Source organism: Panthera uncia, unplaced genomic scaffold, assembly GCF_023721935.1.
Source record: "Panthera uncia isolate 11264 unplaced genomic scaffold, Puncia_PCG_1.0 HiC_scaffold_1764, whole genome shotgun sequence".
Classification (NCBI taxonomy): domain Eukaryota; kingdom Metazoa; phylum Chordata; class Mammalia; order Carnivora; family Felidae; genus Panthera; species Panthera uncia.
Window position 1 is genome coordinate 1 of NW_026058431.1, and position 21,974 is coordinate 21,974.

The window sequence follows — 21,974 nt, forward strand, 5'->3', positions numbered from 1 at the left end:
TGATAACGCAGCCCACTGCCCTTCACCTGGCTCCGCCAGACTCGGGCCGATCCTAAAGAATTAATAGAACGAATCTGTATTCCCTGCAGCCTCTCGGGCTGGGTGCCATCTTGTTTAATATGGGGCGGTCGCGGTGGCAGGAGAGGGGCGTTGTGGGTGGATTCCCATGCCCTTTCGCCTTTCCGTGGAGCCAGCTTAGGTTTATCTCTCCGTGTCCACTTGTGTACCACCCGCAGATGGAAGACCGTGTTAACCTGATAGCGGGTGTGACAGAGTCTACCCATGTGACCCTTGGGTTAAAGCGCTGTACACTGCCCTTTACTCTTCCTGGAGTCGTATGGAGTTGGTGGACCTTTGTCGAGTTGCCAGTCCTTGATCTCACTGTTTGCATTTCACAGCATTGTTTGTGCTCCCCAAACCTAAGGTGATCTCGTATCTAGAGCAAGGGGAAGAGCCATGGGTTCAAGGGTCCACGGAGCTCAAGGACAGTCCTGGAGAGCTGCCTGCAGGTAAATACACCATGGGACAGGATAAATGCCTTGATAGCAACCTTCGCAGGGCTTAACATTTTAAATTCTGTCTGTCTGTATTTTGTGGTCAATAATCATTGGATTTTCCTCTCCTTTCCTGTAGTTGTTTTGCTCTGCTGTGCAGTGGGCTGACTGTTCCGTTTATTCTGACAGGAATAAAGCACAAAAGTGACACTGAAAACCATCAGCCTATATGTGTTTCTGATTTAGAAATACAAGCACCAGGAGACATAGTATCAAAAAAGGCCCGAGCAAAAGTTCCCCAGAAAACAACAGGCAAAGAAAACCATGGCGATACACACAGGATGGGGAAGTGGCACCAAGAGTTTCCAGTGAACCAAACAAAGGAACTTTCAATCTGGGAAGATGAGCTGCAGAGACTTCTGGATCTTCACAAGAAAGCCCGTGCAGTAGAGAAGCCTTTTACATGCCAGGAGTGTAGGAAAAACTTCAGACTTACCTCTGATCTTACTAAACACAAAAAAATTCACACTGAAGTGAAGCCGTATAAATGTCAGCATTGTGGTAAGAGCTTTAGAGGGAAATCAGATCTTAATAAGCACGTATCAATACACCAAGGAATAAAACCATACAAATGCTCCTGGTGTGGGAAAAGCTTCAGTCAAAATTCAAATCTCCGTACACACCAAAGAACTCACACTGGAGAGAAACCCTTTATGTGTTATGTATGTGGAAAGAAATTCAGTCAGAATTCTCACCTTACTAAACACCGGAGAACCCACATGTAGCATCAGCATGAGAAGCTAGCAGGCAGTCAAGCCTTATTACACACCAGAAACACCACCAATGAATGGACGCTTCTACTTCTTCCAAAAAGAGGAAATTCACCAAGTACAGCCGAGCCCTGATGTTTATGAAAAAAATACAAAATTATGAAGCATGAATAATTCTACATCAATGGAAAATTTGGTGATATAAACATGTTTCTCAGAAAAGAGTCAAGGTTGACTTTGCAGGGGATGCGTTAATTTTGTACCATTTAACGTTTTTACGTGTAAATCTTCAGGGAATTCCTTGCAAGAAAGATGTTCAAAGAACATTCTGTGTAAGGAATATAACTATTTTGTGATTGTACCTGGCAGCAAATTCACCTTCAAATAGCAAATACATCTCTGAATTAATCAGTCTTCTGTGATCATCTTGTTGGTTTTGCATTGATTTTCCAGCGACTTTGAAACACATATAAGAGAAACATCTGTAGCATGGTCTTCCAAAAGAAAAAGCAATAACCAGCCTGTTTAATTGTGTACCATTGCCTTCAAGGTAGTAGGCTTACCAATGTCAAGAGTCCCATGGGGCAAAAATGAGTTCTATTGTTGAATTATCCAAGAACTACACTGGATTTTCTTCCTCTCCCTTGTCATTGGACCCTGTTCCTAGAGTTGGACATCATTTGAATTCCTTTTTTTTTTTTTTTTAAAGTTTATTTATTTTGAGAGAGTGAGAGACCGTGTGAGTGGAGAGGGGCAGAGAGGGAGAGAGAGAGAATCCCAAGCAGGCTTTGCACTGTCAGTGCAGAGCCCGATGCGGGGCTTGAACTCACAAGCCGTGAGATCATGACCCTAGCTCAAGTCAAGAGTCGGATGCTTAACCCACTGAGCCAGCTGGGTGCCCCTGATTTCCTTCTTAAATATTTTAGCAGCTTAGCTCTTAAATCCTTTTAGCCCCATTTTTACTGTGATGAAATGCTATTTATTTCACCAGTAGGGAATCTGTCAGAAGAAGGACCAGTGCACTAATTTATATCTCTCATTTGTAGTGGTTGATAAAGGACCCAATATCAATAAGATTGTATGGAAACGGGTTGGAATTTTTAGACATGTTATATATTCCATGTAAAGAAGAGTTGTCTGCAATAAAAGAAACTATAGACCTTTCCCTCTGATGATGTCATGAATATTAAAACTTTCCTGGGGCTTAAAGGGAAATTTATGGGAGTTCAGGATCAACTCAGGTTTTTATTTACTTCTTAATTTGCCTTTTGGTTTTAAAGCAGAGGGTTAGGTTTAGGAAGGAGTGTGTGCTGCAGGCAGGAAGCGGTTCACTGGGTGTGGCTGAAGATTGGTTTCCCAAGAGGAAAGTTCGGGAACTGCTGAGTGGTGGGTAAGGTTGGCTGAATCTACATCCATGTTGATTGTCTTACACTGTAAACTATTATCAGTCAGACAGGGTATACAGGTCTCTGTTTTGCACACAGCATTTAACGACAGCCTTAGGTGATAAATGATAGATGACTGAAAATCTCTATACACTGTGGATCTTCCCGAAACTCTTATCGACAACAATGACTCACATGTATTCCTGTTAGAGCTTTTAGGTAGTATCAGGAAAGGGTTTAAATGATCTCTTCCAAATGGCTTATAAATGATGAAGTTAAGGCTTGTAAAGTTAAGGTCTGGTTACAGGGACGTGTTCGGGACCCTATAGTTGGTACGTCCGTTGGTTGTCACTTAGCTGAATGAGTCAGGCCTGAAGGTAGGATTTGCAGGATGGTTGTGTGTGTTATCCCTGCAGGGCCAGACTGGATGACGTTGTGTTGTGTCTGTTTCTAGCTTATAAGACATTCCTGTGGCTTGATTCGTTACTGAAACACTTAAGTCTCCACGTTCTCTGTGAAAGAAAACTGTGTTTCGTCTCAAGGTTATTCTGGGGACTAGAGGAGCTGGTGAAGGAAAAGCACCCCACAGCCTGGCCAGTAGTAGATGTTCACCGTGCGTTTCTTTCCCTTTCCCCTGCTCCCCATGATACGCTGGGCAGACTGACTACACTTAGGAAGCAGGTGCATTTGTGGCTATTGGCGACTCCTTTCAGGAATTGAGCGCTGCTGGTAGTGATAGTGCTTAGCTGATTTGGTCTGTGACTGCAGTGCTTTATGGTTTAAGTCTCATGATGGTCTAGCGCCCTCAATGAGACTTTATTTTCTTCAAGATGATTCAAATATGATTTCGTAAGCACAGCCAGCTCTGAAGCTCCCGTCTGCATAGCTGTTACCCAACGCCCTCATCCTTCTACTACTGGTACTGTGTCATCCCGGGATACATGTGGACATCTTCCTGGTGCTACATTCATTCACTTTGATGGGGATCTCTCGTGGGCCCAGGCACCGTTCTAGACTGAGAAGATAGTGAACAAAAGAGCTGGAAATCCACTCTCACGGGACTTGTATTCTAGTGAAGAGTAGAGAGAGTGGTTGTGGCTTTCTGCTACTTGAAGTCAGGGTCACGAGGTAGTTTTGGGTAATGGGTTATGAGCAGAGGCCTCACTTCTGGGCTGAAGCCTTTCATTGTTGGTGCAAGACTCGGTAGTGCTCGTCTGCGTCAATCCGGAAGCCCACACAGGAAGGGGCCACAGGGTCAAAGTAGTCTGGAATGCTGAGCACCCCGCCCCCTGGCCCTTTGGTGAGGAGCTGTTCTGGAGAATGTCCCAGACCTGTGATGGACTTTATGGGAATGAGAAATAAACTTTTGTTAAACCACTGAGGTGTTGGTGTCGTGTGTTTCTGCAGCATAACCTGGCTCATACAAATAGAGGCAGCTATCTACTAGAGCTGCGGAACCTTTTCTGTGTCGTTCCATGTGGACTTTGACCCTCAACAGAAATCTGCCTTCCTCTGAGCCAATGTAACACTGGTGGGCACACTGAGGAGCTTACATGATAGCAAAGGACTGATTTCTTACCTGAGACAATCCAGGTTGGTCATTTTTTCAAGTGGACAAGGCAACCATCTCTCCCTGCCTCTCTGGCTTCATTCCCCTATCCTTGCTCTCTGTTCCCCTGTGCTCCAGTGTTTATGTGCATAAGATAGGTTTCTATTGATCGATGGGCTACAGAGAGGGGATGGGTTGCCTTTCATTCCTCATGTGAGTGCAGTAGGCTTTAAGGAATCGTTTGGTAAGTGTCCCTCACATATCATATGTAAGTTTTGTCTCAAAAAAAACACGCGACCTAGGGCAGAAGCACATTTGCCCTGATTGGTGTACAGAGGAAGGTGGCTGCCCTCTTGGACTAAGGTGATAGTTGGAAGGAAGGTTGTGCAGGAAAGCAGAAGCAGGACATTTCAATTGAGAAGCCTCTGTCGGGAATGTCTGCTTAGCCAATTACCAGTAGTACAGTGTTCCACAAGTCCTTATGCTTATAACGTGGGGTGGACGTGTGGACGTTGGGAGAAGGCATTTCTATTGCTTCGTCACAGGGTTGAGCATTGATTACCAAAAATGCAACAGAAAATCAAAATTTAGGTTGGGTTCAAGATGAAGTGGAACACACAACCTTAGATTTAGCCTCAAATGTTAGTATTACGGCTCTCAGAAATATAGCCAAATGATTTTAGGACAGTCCAGAAGTTGCTGTGTTTCAGTTGGTTCAGGTCACAGCTTTATAATGGTTCCTTGCTTGGTTCTGAGAACTGGATCGTTGACCATTGTAACCCTGAAATCTTCATTCCTCTCTGCACTGGTCTAAGCGGCGACAGTGTGGGGTCCATGGCAGACCCAGAGTTTTCCCCGCCATTTAGGAGACTCCATCTGGAACCTCAAGGTGGTCTTGCGAACCTCCGCTGTCTTCGCTGGAGGGGAAGGACAAAAGGAGAGCTTGGAATTGAACCAAGGTGCTAGGGTTGATCAGCTTTTACAGGAGCCGTGAGAAGAGTGTTTCATTCCCCCCGGAGAATATGAGAGCAAGAATGCTAGGCAGCCCTTTCGATCAGATCGCCCTGGCCAGTTGACATAACACGGGTGGTTTGAATTCCATAGAGGCCTTTCCAATCATCGAGTCACTGCACAGACCAGTGTTCACCGACCACCTTCTGCATTTCCTGGCCAGTTGCACTCGTGTCATGGGTCAAGACTGCCTAGTGCTTTTCTCTCTGGGCTCTCCCCTCCGGTGTGCAGAGTGGATTATTTGCTGAAGGGCTCCCATTGTTTCTGTGGGTTCTCACCTGAATGGAGTCTCTGGAGTGTCCTCAAGTAGGAAAGGTTGAACTTTTTGTTCACACGTGGTGTTTCTAGGGTTGTTTCCAAAACCTATTTGGACAAAAGCATATTGTCGTCACTAAATCTCTCTCACACTTGTCACCTTTATCATTTCTTGTGTGGTTCAGTAGGGAGCGAGGCTGGAGCGCTGTTGAAGCATCTGCCGGTGTCCCTTCTGTGCAGGAATTCCTCCGTGTATGAATCCCCCGTGGGCAGTGATAATCGGACTGTTGTTGCAGAACAGCTTTCTGCAGTCCAGCATGTGTGAGGCTCTCCTGTGTGACTCAGCGCATGTGAGAACACCCGCACTTTGCTTTAAAGCAGCCCTCCGTCTGTGTCTCCTGACGGGCATTGAGCAGCTCCGAGTTTCAGGTTTAGGAGAACTGTCAGAATCGCTTCTCCCTTCTCCCTTCTCCCACGGTAGGATGATGACTGTGGAGTTGCACTGATCTTGGCACTAAGACAATATATTAAGCTTTATAGTATTTGGGTACCCTGCACCTTTAAGGGAAAACTTAGTAAGAAGCTTAAGGTTGAACTTTTTAAGCAAAGGATGGGTTTCCAACATCATAATTGTCACACTAAGCATTTGTCCATGATGTGTATGAACAACGGAACAGTGTCAAAGCATTTGAAGAAAAACAAAATGTGAAGGATCCCTAATATTTCATAAAGGTACAAGTAAAATATGTTTCACCTGAGGAATGTTTCTTTAAGTGAATAATGTTAGTAGCTTCATGAATACTAATTTACAGGGATGAATTCAGAAAAAGTCTTTAAACACGTCCTTCTTCCTTTACTATGGTGAGGGAGTATTAGCCAGCTTCATAGTTTTATATCCTCCCTAAAGGATAAGTTGGATTTCCGATCATATTTTTTGAGTTAAATGTTCCTTCATTTTCATTTTTACAGTCTCCTCATAGTTCTTGTTCAAAGATTCGGGGTAAAATTCCTGTTCACATGATCAAAGACCTTAATCTTTCTGATTGGAGAGAATTTGATTTTATTTTCCCTCCGATTTCATCCTCTACACAAAGCCTGTTTTGTGGCTCTTGCCTGTTACACCTGCCTCTATGTTTTCCTACACTGGAAACCCTATTTCCTGTTCTGAGCAAGTTATCAAGAAAGATTAACTTAGAACTTCCAGGCAAGATTGGCACAAACTGAGCTCTCAAGAATATCATTGTCAGCCACCTTCCAAATAAACACTTAAAACACATCTAAAAAGTCTTTACCAGGATCAGAAATTTAGGATTATGCTTATTTGTTTTTTAAATTTAATTTAATTTTCTTGCTCAGGCTAATAGTAAAGCCAGTCCGAATCCTGAGAACACACAGTCACAAATGAGGGGTGCTGGTGGCTCAGGAGCGATTTCCGTGAGGGACGTAGCCAATCCCAGCTGCCATAGCCAATCCACAAGTGACCCCTCGAGAACTGTTGTGACATCAGGGGAGGAGTCAGCAGAGACCTGGGTGATGGCAGGAAATTACAACACCTGTTTTTCTCTTTAAGAAGCTAGTTTTGGCTACTTATCTCAGTGTTCTGAATATTCAGGAGGGAGGGAAAAACCTGACCCATGACACGGGGGCACGAGCGCATCACCGGGATCACCTGTAACATCAGAAGACACGCATCTTCATGTTCCAGTCTCAGTGGTGAATCACTTCATTGGTGAAACGGTCAAAAAAGAAGCAATTAAATGTAAGGCGAGCTTTTTGCCATAAAAGACTCTGGAGTTCTTCTAAGGTTCCAGAAGAAAAAGTATGTTTGGTGTCTTAGAAATTCAAAAACTGAAAAGAGAACAAGATCTATGGATGATTCAGCAACCTAAGTAAAAGAAATATGCACAACATATAAATATGCTTGTCTGGTTAGTGGATTTATGTGAAGTTAACGGCACATCACCTAGACCCTTTTGTAAGGTCTGTCTAGAATCATACTGTACCTCTTAAGGTAGTGAACTCTGTATGAATACCTGAATCAAAGGACCAAAGTTTGGGATGCCTGGGTGGCTCAGTCAGTGAAAGCATCCAGCTCTTGATTTCGGCTCAGGTCCTAATGTCATGGTTGGTGAGATCAAGCCTTAGGCTCTGTGCTGACAGCTCTGAGACTGCTTGGTATTCTCATTCCCCTTCTTGCCCCTCCCCCACTCATGCACATCTGCATGCTCGCTCTCAAAATAAATAATCCTTGGAAAAATTGTTTTTGAACCTACCAATGCAGGGAGTCAATTGTTTTGCTGTCTTCATAGCCCTGAGGTCCTATTCCATTGCCTTGGTTAGGAGATGTTGACATAAAGAAGTTGGTGAGAAATAGGAATTGCAAAGTGAATTTGGCTTGGCGAGCTTATGCTCTAGAATGTGGGCTCTAAAGTAAAGACTAATTTGGAGGCTCCATTAAGCATTTGGTAAAGAGGTCCGTTCATTTGACTATAACACCGATGGCTAACTTAGGACTTACCATGTGTTAGATAATGATCTAACCTGTTTAACGAGAATCAACTCATTTACTCCTCACAGCAACCTATAGTGTCCCTATTATAAGATGAGGACACTGGAACACAAGAGGAAACCTGAGGGCTAAAGATGACACAGTGGAGGGGTGGGAATCAAACACACATACTCTTGACTACAAGGGTTGTGCTATTTTAAACATTTTTTTTTAAAACAAGTAGTCACAGAAAAGTTGAAAGCACAATACAAAGGAATCATTTGAGAGTGCACTGACAACTTGAAATTCTGTCCTCCCTGAATATCTTAATGTGTATCTCCAAGAAACAGGAACACAATCCTATGGGACCACACAAGAGCCATCAGAATTACTAAATGAAAATTAACACCTGACATCTAATCCTCAGACTCCATTCAGCTTTTGCCAGTTGGCCCAGTAAGGTCTATCATAGCAAGAAGATGTTGTTAACATTTATATATGCATTTAGTTGTCACATCTCTATTTTTTTTTTTTTTTACCTCTCTCTTTTAAAAAATGTTTTATTTTTGGGACGCTTGGGTGGCTCAGTTGGTTAAGCGTCCGACTTCGGCTCAGGTCATGATTTCACAGTCTGTGAGTTCGAGCCCCGCGTCAGGCTCTGTGCTGACAGCTCAGAGCCTGGAGCCTGCTTCAGATTCTGTGTCTTCCTCTCTCTCTGCCCCTCTCCCACTCACACTCTGTATCTCTCTCTCAAGAATAAAATAAAATAAATATTTAAAACATTAAAAAATATATATATTTATTTTTAAGTAATCTCTACACCCAACATGGGGCTTGAATTCAACCCTAAGATCAAGAGTCACATGCTCTTCTGACTGAGCCAGGCAGGAGCCCCATCACGTTTCTTTAGTCTTTGTCAGTCTGAAATGGTTCCTCAGTCTTTTATTGACACAACGCTGACACTTTAAAGATCATTAGCCACTTATTTTATAAACATCCCTCATTTTGAGCTTCATGCTTCCTCATAATTAGATTCAAGTTTTGCTTCTCTGTCAGGAAACCACAGCAGTGATGTTGCCTTCTTTGTGTCCTATCAGGTGTTTCTATGGACTAAATTGGGTCCTTCCACCCCCAAATTCATACCTTGAAGCCCTGACCCCAATGTGACTGCCTTTGAAGATATGGCCTTTAGGAGTTAATTAGAGGTGGGTAATTAGGTGGGCGTCTAATCCGATGAAATTGGTGACTTTATTAAACGAGGAAGAAAAGAAGAGACCTTTATCCACACCCACTCAGAGAAAATACCACGTGTGAACAAAGTGTTCATCTGCAAGCCGGGAAAGAGCCTTCACCAGAAACCTAATCCTCCCAGAACCCTTATCTTTGACTTTCCAGCCTATAGAAACATGGGAAAGTAAATTCCTGTTTAAGTCACTGTTTATGGTATTTTGTTATGGCAGCCTGAGCCAACTAAGATCATGTATGTTTCAATGTGTCCCATTGCTAATGACATTACTGGAATCATCTTAAGTGAAAATGGTGTCTGCCAGGCTCTTCCTGTATTTTATCTATTCCTTTTATAATTAGTAACTTTAATGGTGAAGTAATTTGAAACCATGTAAATATCCTGTTACTAATGAAATTCAGTGTATTCATTTATTTACACGTTACAAAATCAAGGTTTCCTATTTTATTCAGTAGTTTGTAATGTATTACTATTATTATATTGTCTGCTATCTGATTAGTGGAAGTCCATTCAAGCTTTTGTTTTTCTGACTTTTCCCCAAATTATTTGAGCACTTTTTCCTTTCTGGAACCACAAGCTATTCAATGCTCATCTTGTATTATCCTTTCCCTAGCCCAGCTGTTTATCTCAAATGGTATTTAGAAGCCTATTTCTGGACCCTAAGTGTCCTTATTACTATTGGTAAGGTAATACATATCTCAAAGAGAGTATATTAACTTCTTTTGTTTTTCTGGTGGGAGAATTAGGGGATTGAGACAAGGAGAGTGAAGATATTAAATTTAAAAAGAGAGGTTTTTAAAAACAGTTTTTACTTCAAAAAATTTTTTAATGATTATTTATTTATTTTGGGAGAGAGAGCCTGAGCAGGGGAAGGACAGAGAGAGAAGGAGACAGAATCTGAAGCAGGCTTCAGGCTCTCAGCTGTCAGCGCACAGCCCGATGTGGGGCTCAAACCTATGAACCGACTGAGCCACCCAGGCACCCCTGAAAGTTTTTATTTATTTACTATGAGAGTGTGAGCAAGGGAGGGGCAAGGAGAGAGACAGAGAGAGAGAATCCCAAGCAAGCCCTGCTCTGTCAGGGCAGAGCCCGTTGTCACCACCACAAGATCATGACCTGAGCTGGAATCACAAATCCCACACTTAATTGACTGAACCACCCAGATGCCTCATAAGGGACGCTTCTCTTGCAGAAGAGGCTTAGACCCCATTAACGTTGTGTCAGGCAAAAACCAAAAAGATGATCAGTGGGGGGACCCCTGTAAAAGCAACGTCCAATAATGAGAAGGGAATGCTCTCGATTTTGATTTCCGTTTTCTGTGCTGTAGTCTCATTATTCTCAGGCTCCAGCGAAGCCTCATTTGAACCCTCTTTTGAAAAACAAACCAAGAGTGTTGGGCCCAAGCTTTGTGTGTAGGGAGAAGCAGACAAGAAAGAGGGGAAACAGTTGACAAAGGGCCAAATGTGAAGGGTAGATGACTCAGAGCTGTACAGAGAACGAAATGACAGATGGCAATCCGGACAGGGAAAGCATCCCTAGAGAATGGGAGCAATACTTGAGGTCTCAGTTCCTAATTGTCTGAAACATAATTTGTTGATCATATATGAAAACATAGCAAATTTCATTAGGAATCAGGGGTTCAAGTGACAGCCAAAATGAAATACTGTTTTATTAATTCTGGTTGGTAGACATTTAAAAGACTGAAAATGCCAAGAATTCATAATGATATGAAAACACCAGGAACTTTTTTTTTTTTTTTGAGAGGGGGGTTGTGGAGAGAGAGAGAGGAAGTGCAAGCAGGGGAGAGGGACAGAGGGAGAGAGAGGAGCCCGACCCGGGGCTTGATTCCATCACTCTGGTATCATGACCTGAGCTGAAATCAAGAGTCAGATGGTCGTCTGACTGAGCCACCCAGGTGCTCCCACTAGGAGCGGTTTTTTTTTAAAGTTTATTTATTTTGAGGGCGACAGAGACAGCGTGAGCGAAAGAGGGGCAGAGAGAAGGAGACAGAGAATCCCAAGCAGGCTCTGCACCGTCAGCGTGGGGCCTGATGTGGGACTCGAACTCACAAAACCATGAGATCATGACTTGAGCCAAGACCAAGAGTCAGATGCTTAACTGACTGAGCCACCCAGGCGCCCCTGAACTAGCACTTTTTAAATACTGCTGGAGGAGGGGGATACTAGTACAACCACTTTGGCATTATTTAGTAAAGTTGAGGATGTTACACACCAAAGACCTATTTCTCTGGGACACACCCTAGATAAAGTCTTAAAAAATAACCTGTTTACATGTACAATAATGTTCACGGCAGCATTGTTTATAATAAAATCCTGAAACAGCCCAAATGTCCACTAACAGAATAGATGAATGAATGCGGCAGTCATTTAGCTGAATATTACCCAGCAATAAAAATAAAGGAGCCCTATATGCACCTACTTGAATGAATATCACAAGTGAGATGTGTAGTGAAAAGTTACAGAAAAATGTGAACCACAAAAACTTCTGCAGCCATGCAAGACGTTTTATGTCATTTGGATAATTACAAAAATGTTGATCCCAGAACACCAGAAAACTCGGAGACACACACGAATATACCGGAAGATTATAGGTGATTTTCTTTCTTTTTTTGTTCTGTCCCTCAACTCCTCTGAGAGCATCCTCTCGTCAGTGATAGCCACGGCCACGGCTTGCCGTCTGTTGGTCCTCCGCTGTGTTGTGGTCAAGCAGTGGTGTGACTGCTTGAAGCTGGCAACTCTGGCCTTGCAAAATGTTGTGTTAGTTTTATAATTTTTAAAATTTTATTTGTATTTCTTCGGGAGAGAGGGGAGGAGCAGAGAGATAGGGAGGGAGGGAGGGAGAGAGAGAGAGAGAGAGAGAGAGAGAGAGAGAATCCCAAGCAGTCTTCACTCTCATCACAGAGTCCAATGCAGGGCTCGATCCCACAACTATGAGACCATGTCCTGGGCCGAAATCAAGACTCAGGCTCTTCACCCACTGGTGGACCAAGGTGCCCCATGGCCTTGCAGAATGTTTTTGGTGACTCCCTATTTCAGATGCCTGCCACGCTATAGCTGTTCCTCTGTGAGCAGCACTATGGTTGATCATTTCCTTTATGACATGGCTGCCTGGATGAAGTCATATGTGGCCATAAAGGTTTCAAACGTTTAAAGTCTTGGGGTGCCTGGGTGGCACAGTCATTTCAGTGTCTGAGTCTTGATTTTGGCTCAGGTTGTGACCCTAGGGTTGTGGGACTGAGCCCCACCTGGGGCTCTGCGCTGAGGTGAGCCTGCTTGGGACTCTCTCCCTTGCTCTGCCCCTCTCCTCTGCTCATGTGCTCCCTCTTTCTCTCTCTAAAATAATATAAAATAAAATATTTTTTTTTAAAACGTCAAAGTCTTCGTGACAACAATCATCGTCCTACTGGTCTCCATATGACTGACCCTTGTCAACCATATCTACATTACAGAAGCTGGCCAAGATCTTCTAAGCCAGGGACTAGGGGAGCAAAGCTTTAGAAACCTGTAGATCCCACAAGTGGTACAGGAATTCTCTATGGGATAGTCATGTCTAATTAAATCTCTCCTAAGAACAGCTACTTCCTTGGTTGGACCAATTTCCTTATCTTTATCCTGTTCTTTTTAAAACATATTTTATTTATTTTTTTATTTTGTTAATGTTTATTTATTCTTGAGAGAGAGAGAGAGAGAGAGCATGAGCTGGGGAGGGGCAGAGAGAGAGAGAGAGAGAGACAGAGAATCAGAAGCAGGCTCCAAGCTCCAAGCTGTCAGCACAGAGCCTGATGCTTGAACTCATGAACCATGAGATCATGACCTGAGCTGAAGTCAGACTCTCAACCAACTGAACCACCCAGATGCCCCCCAAAATATTTTATCTTAAAGTAACCTCTACGCTAACATGGGGCCCATACTCACAACCCTGAGACCAAGAGTCACATACGCTGCTGGCTGAGCCAGCCAAATGCCCCATTATCCTGTTGTTGTTTTTTTTTTAAGTTTATTTATTTTGAGAGAGAGAGAGAGAGAGAGAGAGAGAGAGAATCCCAAGCAGGCTCTGCACCCTCAGCACAGAACCTGGAGCAGGGTTCTAACTCACGAACCATGAGAACATGACCTGAACCGAAATCAAGAGCTGGACGTTCATCCGACTGAGCCACACAGCCACCCCTCTCCTGTTCCTAACATACACTCATACTCTCTTATCTACAGTGCAAGGAACATGGACCTTAAGAGCGCACTAAAGAAATTTCTAGGTGGCTGAGGAGACATGTGACTAGAGCTACAGGGAAGCACTGCTCTGTCGTCTTTTTTTCCCAGATCAGACTCTGTTATCTCTCTCCTTTCTGTCATTGTAGTGCTCTAGTTACATTGCCCTCTGAATAGAGAGGCAGCAGCATACCTTAGAAAGTTCATGACGCTAGGAACCAAGACGCTTGGGCATTTTGCTGTACTGTGCAAATGAGATATGATAGTGGATCTGATTTCTCCAGCACTCAATTTCATCATCTAGGAAATGAATAGAATAGCGGACAGGAACATTGTAAGGATCAAATAGATCATTTATGGGAGTGCTTAGTGAAAACTGCTCAGTGTTATATTTTAAAATTTTTCTATAATGTCTTATTTATGTTTGAGAGAGAAAGAGAGCACAAGTGGGTAGGGGCAGAGAGAAAGACAGAGACAGAGACAGAGACAGAGACAGAGACAGAGAATCTGAAGCAGGCTCCAGGATCCAAGCCATGAGTGCAGAGCCCTAACCCAGGCTGGAATTCACGAACCCTGAGATCATGACCTGAGACAAAGCAGGAGGCTTAACCGATTGAGCAACCCAGGCACCCTTGCTGGGTGTTATTCTTTTTTTCTCTTTTCTTTTCTTTTCTTTTCTTTTCTTTTCTTTTCTTTTCTTTTTTTTTTATACAATAGTCCAGCCACAGGAACTGGAGGCTGCAATGCCACACTGGACACGTGGCAGATGGCAGGGTGTCACATCTCCCTAGGTGGCTATTGTTGGCTCTGGGCTGTCTGACTTAACACACGTGTTCTTTCCCACCAGTTTAGATGGGGCATAATTTGTGTGACTGCAGTCACCTTCAAGTCTTCTCTGGGTGAGAAGAGCCTGGTCGTTCAAGGGGCCACCAGGACTAGCCCTGTCAGCTTCATTTGTGGTGACCACAGTCAGCATCTCTCAAGGTAGCAGGAGGTCAGGTGGGCCAGGACCTAGCTAGGACACCAGCTGTCCTTGCTCTCACACTCTTGGCCAGCTTCTACTTCTGCTCACCCTAATGGCAACAATGTAGCCGCTGGCTCAGCCCATCAGCTCAGGGCCTTGTCCTTGTTGTGGCCTATGAGAGAATTAATTAAAGGAGGGAAGATACCCGGGTCTCACCATGAAAGGATTAGGACCTTGGCCAGTGATTCTCACACATCACGGTAAAATAAAATTTATGACTCTTCTAGGTGTATGACAATTTTTACAACATAATTAATAGTGCCCCCTTTCCCTAAAAGGGTCACAGTTTGGGCAATGAATTATGTAATTGCCCTACTTAAAATTCATATTTCCAAGCTCCATTCGTAGAGTCTGGTTTACTATGTTTAGGGGTTCTTAGGAATCTGGATTTTATTTTTTAATATGAAATTTATTGTCAAATTGTTTTCATACAACACCCAGTGCTCATCCCAACAGGTGCCCTCCTCAATGCCCATCACCCACTTTCCCCTCCCTTCCACCCCCCATCAACCCTCAATTTATTTTCAGTTTTTAAGAGTCTCTTATGGTTTGGCTCCCTCCCTCTCTAACTTTTTTTTTCCTTCCCCTCCCCCATGGTCTTCTGTTAAGTTTCTCAAGATCCACATAAGAGTGAAAACATATGGTATCTGTCTTCCTCTGTATGACTTATTTCACTTAGCATAACGCTCCCCAGTTCCACCCACGTTGCTACAAAAGGCCATATTTCATTCTTTTTCATTGCCAAGTAGTATTCCATTGTGTATATAAACCACAATTTCTTTATCCATTCATCAGTTGATGGACATTTAGGCTCTTTCCATAATTTGGCTATTGTTGAAAGGTGCTGCTATAAACATTGGGGTACAAGTGCCCCTATGCATCAGCACTCCGGTATCCCTTGGGTAAATTCCTAGCAGTGCTATTGCTGGGTCATAGGGTAGATCTATTTTTAATTTTTTGAGGAACCTTCACCCTGTTTTCCAGAGTGGTTGCACCAGTATGCATTCCCGTGTGTGTTATTCTTAATCATAGTGGAATGCTTTCCCTAAGAAGGTTTATCAGTGTATATCATATAACACCTCCCTCCATTTATATCCTGATGGAGTGCTAATCCTTCAAGGTGCCTCCATAAATGATGGATGGATGAAAGGGCCAGAAAACACAGACAGACCATTGTTCTTTCCCACACACTCAGCATCTCAACCCATCAGCTCCCTCTTCAAAACATATTCGGAATATTCCGATCTAGAATAACACACACATGTGAAAATTAGGAAAGTGTTTCAATGTCTATCAAAGAAGTAATGATTAAGGATTGAATATATTATGGTATATAACTAAACGCAACGGCCTAAAAATGAAAGATGAGTTCGATATATTGAAATAGAAAACCTTCAAGATAAAGTAAATGGGCAAAATTGCATATGAAGGTACAGGAAGATAAACACACAAGTAACAGTTATTTCCTCTGTAGAGAGAGAATGTTGCTTGGGAAATAAGGAATGGGGAGATTTCTTTTTAATACGACAATGATTGGTACTCGTGGAATATTAAGATATGAAACAGGGAAGATATCACTGGGTTGGAAGCAGGTTCTGGCCCTATTTCTGTCAGTAGACAGTCGCTTGAAAACTGTCTTTGGTTTCCCCTTCTAGAGGATGAAAATAGTAATACTATTGACTTCATAGTGTTACAGGAGGGTGGGAGAGACGCTGGTCCTTATCTCTCATGGAGTCGAAGAATGAATCTCGTGGACAAGGGAGTGAGCAAAGTGATAGAGTTTATTGAGGGCAAGTATAGAGCTCTCGAGAGTGAGAGGGGTCCTGACTGGGTCCCTGGCTTTTTACTGGAACATCAGAAAGTTTGTGGGACTCCACGCACGGCATCCAGCCCAGGCAGGTCCGGAATATGTTCACCTTATCCTCTTTTCTCAAACTCCGCTGCCCCTTCTTCAGGCTCCCACTTGTAGGTGCATCCTGCCTCCCTGAAGTTCCTTTATGTCTCCCTGCCTAATGTTAACAACCCTTTCCGAGAGAATAGGATGGTTGTTAGGATTACTTAGTATGAACGTGTTTACAACTGTGCCTTAGCATACCGCTAGCGTGACTTTTTTTTTTTTTTTCTTACTACTGTCGCTGTCACATCTGTAAAACGCTCTGAGCAACACCAGTGTTGGAAGGAGAACCCGTCCAAGTCAAAAAGCAGAAGCACCGGACCCACTTAACAGCAACCAATAGGAGAGCCTTAACAAGGGCCCGGTTCTCTCCAAAAGCGTGATTGGTCCTGGGGCTTGACGCCAAGAGGATCCTGTCCATTTACTGGTGAGGACTGCTGTCCATTAGCAGAAGGCGGAAACCAGAGAAATCGAACTATCCTTTAGGCCGCGCTTGCGTGTTCTGTCCCGCTCTTTTCGGGTTGAGCCCCTGCGCCTGCGTCCCGGCTTCAGGGAGTCCCGGCATGCCCCGCGGCAGCTTCTGGGTCAGCGCGCGGGGAAAAGGTGGCGTGGCCGGTGAGTGGCTCCTGTGAAGCTGACTTTTCCTGTTCCTCTGGTCCCCGGCGCTGCTGCTCCTGCGTCTCCCCATAGCTGTCATCTCCCGACCCGGGTGTCGGGACGCGAAGACGCCGACTGGCCGTGTTCCGGGACCTCGCCCCTCTGGGGAGGCGTGGGGACGAGGTAGCCGGCGTGCCAGCGCGTCTCCCTTCGGGGTCCCCGTCCCTACGTTTCCCAGGGGAGAGGCCTTTGAAAGGCCCTGAGCCTCTTGTCCTTGCGATTTACGCTGAGAAAACATTCGTTCCCCGAGGCCCTACTGCCTCAGAAGGCCACTCAGGCACACTCCTTGCCCTCAGCTCTCGAACTCGTGGAGAAGACAAACCCGCCAGAAACATCGTGGTATTAGGTGGAGTTAGATAAGGCGCCTGGAGAGAGAGAGTCGGAGACAGGGCCGAAGAGTTGAAAGCATGAGGAGGGTTCAAGAAGGTGGGGGTGGTGGTGCCGGTGCGGGTACTCATCCTGTGGACTTCCTGCCTTTTGGTGGTGCTCTCCTTGAGAGCATTTCTTTCTGTGTTTCTAGGCTCAGCTACCCTTCCTCCCCTGGTTGGACCTTGAGAAAAGAGTGTTCTAGGCAGGAAGTGTTTAGCGGACCAAGGCACTATGGATAGAAAACCCAGAGTCTGTTTGTTCTAGGACCTGGGACTGGTTCACCTGTACTGATTGGAGAATGTATATAGGATAGTGGACAGTGAGGCTGGAGGGGTAGATTGGGCCTTGAATGTTGAGGAAAGCCTTGTAAACTCAGAGATCTTGGCTAATCCCAGTGTTGCGTCCACACGACTCCTGAAACAGAATGCTACGGGCACCAGTGACAGTCACAACAAAGTTTATTGCAATGAGAGGCAAGGCCGACCGATCGGGACCAACACTTTTGATCAGAGTGCGGCCTCGAACAGCTGGGGTATAGAGTTTTTATAGCCAACCACATCGTTTTATCATCACCTGGGAACAGAACAAAGAAGTAGTTCCCAGATGAGTTGGAAACAGTTCCGGGATGGGGTGATTATTTTAGACTTTCTGCTGTTAAGTCGCAACCAGTTGATCTCCTTGACCATGCCTCTGATGCTCTTTTCTTTGAACTTTTGTTCCCTTAATTGGTGAAGCCTAATTCACAAGAGTAGGAAGCATATTTTACAAGCGTAAAGCAAGGCTGTTATCTCTTAACCTTCAGTGTCAAAACAAAGCTGTTATTTCTCAAGCTACAGTGTCAACACAAAGCTGCTATCTCTCAAGCTACAGGTTAGCCCTACACTACAATTTAACCCTTATACCAGTGGCAACAGGAAGTCTCCAGGGCTTAGGGACAGAGTAATTATATAATTGGGTTCGATTTGCAGAAAGTAAAGAAGTCCAGGGGCACTTGGGTGGCTCAGTCGCTTGACTGTCAGCCCCTTGATTTCCACTCAGGTGTTCATACCAGTTGGTAAGATCGAGGCCTGCATCAGGCTCTCCACACTGACAGCTATAAGCCTGCTTGGGATTCTCTTCCTCCCTCCCTCCCCCACCCCTCCTACCCGTCATGTGCTTTCTTCCCAAACAAATAAATATAAACTTAGAAAATAAAGTCCAGATCTGCTCTGTAGAAGACCAGGAGGACAGATGAAGACTCTTACACCAGTCTGGTCTGATGATCTGTCCCTAGACAGAGGTTCCTAAGCAGGGTTGACTTTGCCTCAAAAAGGAATTTGGTGACAATGGAGTCAATTTTGTTGTCAGAACTCGGCAGTACCTCTGACATACATCGGGTGGAGGCCATGGACACAGCTGTTCATCGTGTAATGCACAGGATACCCCTACCTACCCACTTACCCACAGTAAAGACCTGTGTAGCCCAAGACGTCAATAATGCTGAGGTTCAGAAATCCCGCTTAGAGCGTTAGTAGCGGAAAAGGAGGAGAGACAGATAACAGATATCTGAAACAAAGACCACTTTTCATATTTTATATTCATAATGCTTAAGCACTTGACACCTAGGCAGCTAATCCGTTCTTTTGACACCAGTCTTACTCACATTTTCTCAACCATTCATTCATTTGCAGAATAATTATACACTCCAAGCAATACTGGAGGTGCTGTGATTCAGCAATGACCAGACCCGTTCCCTGCTCTCCAAGAACCTTACATCTTACAGGAGAATGACGGACGTTAAATCTATAAATGCATGTCAGTTGGTGAGATAGGTCATAAAGAAATTCCTTTAACATTTTAAAAAAATTTTAATGTTTGGTTTTTTTTGAGAGAGACAGACATCGAGAGTGTAAGCAAGGGAGGGGCAGAAAGAGGGAGTCACAGAATCTGAAGCAGGCTCCAGGACTCTGAGCCGTCAGCAGACAGCCCGACACAGGGCTTGAATCCACAAACTGCAAGATCATGGCCTGAGCCAAAGTCAGATGCTTAACCGACTGAGCCACCCAGGCGCCCTGAAGAAATTCCTGTAAGACGGAGTTTCTCTCACTACCACCCCAGACCATTTACTCTGCACCTTCTATGTGCTAAGCACAGAGCAAGATGCTTTACAAATAGCATTTCTAACCCTTTTCTCTTTCTTGCAACTTAGGTATTGTTATCCTCAGATGAGAAAAAGAGGCACAGAAAAGATGCATGATTTGCCTCAATCATCGTGGAGCGAAGCCGGGCTGGCAACCAGATCCGCCTGTGGTCAGAGGCAGTGCTGTTTCCATTAAGCATCACTCTGTCATATGCCAGCGTGACTTGAACGGGAGAAGACATTTGTCCTGTTCTTGCTACACTAGGAGAATCAGGTAGAAATGAAGTCTCACATTCACCTCTTTCTCTTTCCAGACTGCACTTTGTTACAGAGAGGCCTCCCTGGAGGTGATTCTTCCAGGTTGTTGGAACTGTTCACCATCAGTTGGGGGTGAATTCCTCTGTATTGCTCACATTCTCTCAGATGGCCGATGGCAGATCTGACCCCTCCAAGGGGGTGGCGAGTTGGAGCTACCCCGCCAGCTCTTGAGACTGCAGTTACTAGCAAGAGCTCGGCCTCAGGAGGCTTTCATCCAGCTCTGGGAACCCAGCTATTCACGGCAGCAGCCCGGGGTGCATTGAAGGAGAAGATTCTGGAGCTGAAGCAATTCCTGACCGTTCTGCACGGGGCATCCAAGCCTGGGTGAGGGTGTGTCATCCAGAAAGCCTAGGGAAGGCAGTGACCCGGGTGCAGGATTTGGACTGAGAAGCTGGGGGATCACGGTGAGAAGGGGATTATGTAAAGAGAAAGTGAGATGAGGGACCTAGACTACCTAGGTGAGGGCACAGGCATCTGGGAGAAGCTGGAGAAACCTGATTATGCTGCTGCTTTTCTTTATTTTTATTTTTTTAATGTTTGTTTATTTTTGAGAGAGAAACAGAGTGTGAGCGGGGGAGGGGCAGAGAGACAGGGAGACACAGAATCTGAAGCGGGCTCCAGGCTCCGAGCTGGCAACACAGAGCCCAAGAACCCTCTGCCCTCGGATGCAGGGGCTGCATGCCCGGGAGGCTGTGAGAACTTGGGCTGCGTCCTCAGTGTCCTCCCCGAAGCAGACGGATGTGACTGGATTTCTGGTCGGGAGAGGGCCAGAGCGAGGCCATCTGGGGGCTGAGGGCAGCACGGCCGGGTGTCAGCTGCGGGGCTCTGCGTGGGGCTGCCACCGACTTCCCTGCACCACCCTGAGCAGATGGGCCTCTGAAGTGCTCTCTGCCACTGCCAGATGTGGCTCTGGGTTCCTGACCTTCTGTTCTACCCGGCCACCCAGACCGCCTCCTTATTTTCGTCTTTAATTTAGCTCTGGCCATCCAGGAATCTACACTACACCTTTCTTCCCTGGGCCCGTGGATGATCTCTCTCGGGACGGGAAGGTGGCAGTGATGGGGTTTTGTCCAGGTGATGGTGTGTGTGCTCCGAGAAGGGTCGGCAGCCCTGTGGTTGTGTGGGGAGTCGCAAAGCTTCTCCCATAAGGAGAGCCCGTGAAGCCCACGCCCAGGGGCTTTCCCAAGAGAAGAACCAGACACAACTCCTCTCAGACTGTGCGGGCCATGGGGCCTTCAAAGGGAGCCCAACTCTTTGAAGAAAATGGTGAGATACAGAGTCTCAGGCCGGAAGGGGAGAGGCAGGAAGGATCAGGGACGAGAGTTTATCAGTGCCTGTGACATCCTAGACATGACCCTGTAGTTGTGTCATGACCAGAATCGGGACCGGGAAACTGGCGGCTTGGGGTGCAGATGTCCGGTTGCGAATGTAGGCTTCACAGTTTCATGTGCTCTTCCCCTCACAAAGGCTCATTCCGTGGCAGCTTTGGCAGGATCAGCCTGCAGAGACTCTCCCCTCCCTCTGCTCTTCCCCCATGGGCACATGCGAGCGAGCGAGCTCGCTCTCTCAAAAAAAAAAAAAAAAAAAAACATTTGGACATGTCAGGTGGCTTGTCAGTTGAGAAGGAATGGAAATGCATGTGAAATGCTCCAGAGCCCAGCTTTGAGGCAGCAGCTAAGAAGCCAGAATGAGAGGGTGAGGGAGACCGGGTGCATGGGTGAGGCCCCATTGTGCCCGGCCCACCTCAGAAACCAGAGTTTAGCAACCGTATGTGGGATGTGTCAGCTTCTGCAACTGTGTCCTGTATCTGGGTCAAGGCTTGACTCCTAAAAACAATCCCGCCTGGGAATTCCGGTGGACAGTGCCCGATGCTACCCATGGATGGCCCCCAGTGGATAATACCTCGACGGTAGGGGGCGAGTGTGAGCATGCTCTGTTACGCATGAGGTCTCTGGTGGCTCTTTTTGCTTCAACCACCTTACCTTCTTCAGCTGTAAAAGCTTCTTAGGCACCGTATCTAACCTCTACCGGAATACCTAGCTCTTCCTCTGGTGCCAGTACGGGGACACATCTGGGAGCTTTGGCGGTAGTGGGTGTGAAATGAAGCCTCGGCTGTGCCTGCCCACTTGGGGGCCCAGGCCTCTGGCCCCTGGCACCTCAAGACAAGCA

General features: G+C 45.4%; 1 protein-coding gene across 1 annotated transcript; it reads left to right on the forward strand.

Annotated features, from left to right (window-relative positions):
* Nucleotides 1-385: 385 nt before the first annotated feature.
* LOC125917369 (zinc finger protein 75A-like) lies at nucleotides 386-4,026 on the forward strand (the record flags this gene model as incomplete). Its single annotated transcript, XM_049623587.1, has 2 exons — nucleotides 386-509; nucleotides 684-4,026. Coding segments are annotated over 2 exons (720 nt in total), but the record flags the coding sequence as incomplete, so codon positions are not given.
* Nucleotides 4,027-21,974: the final 17,948 nt, after the last annotated feature.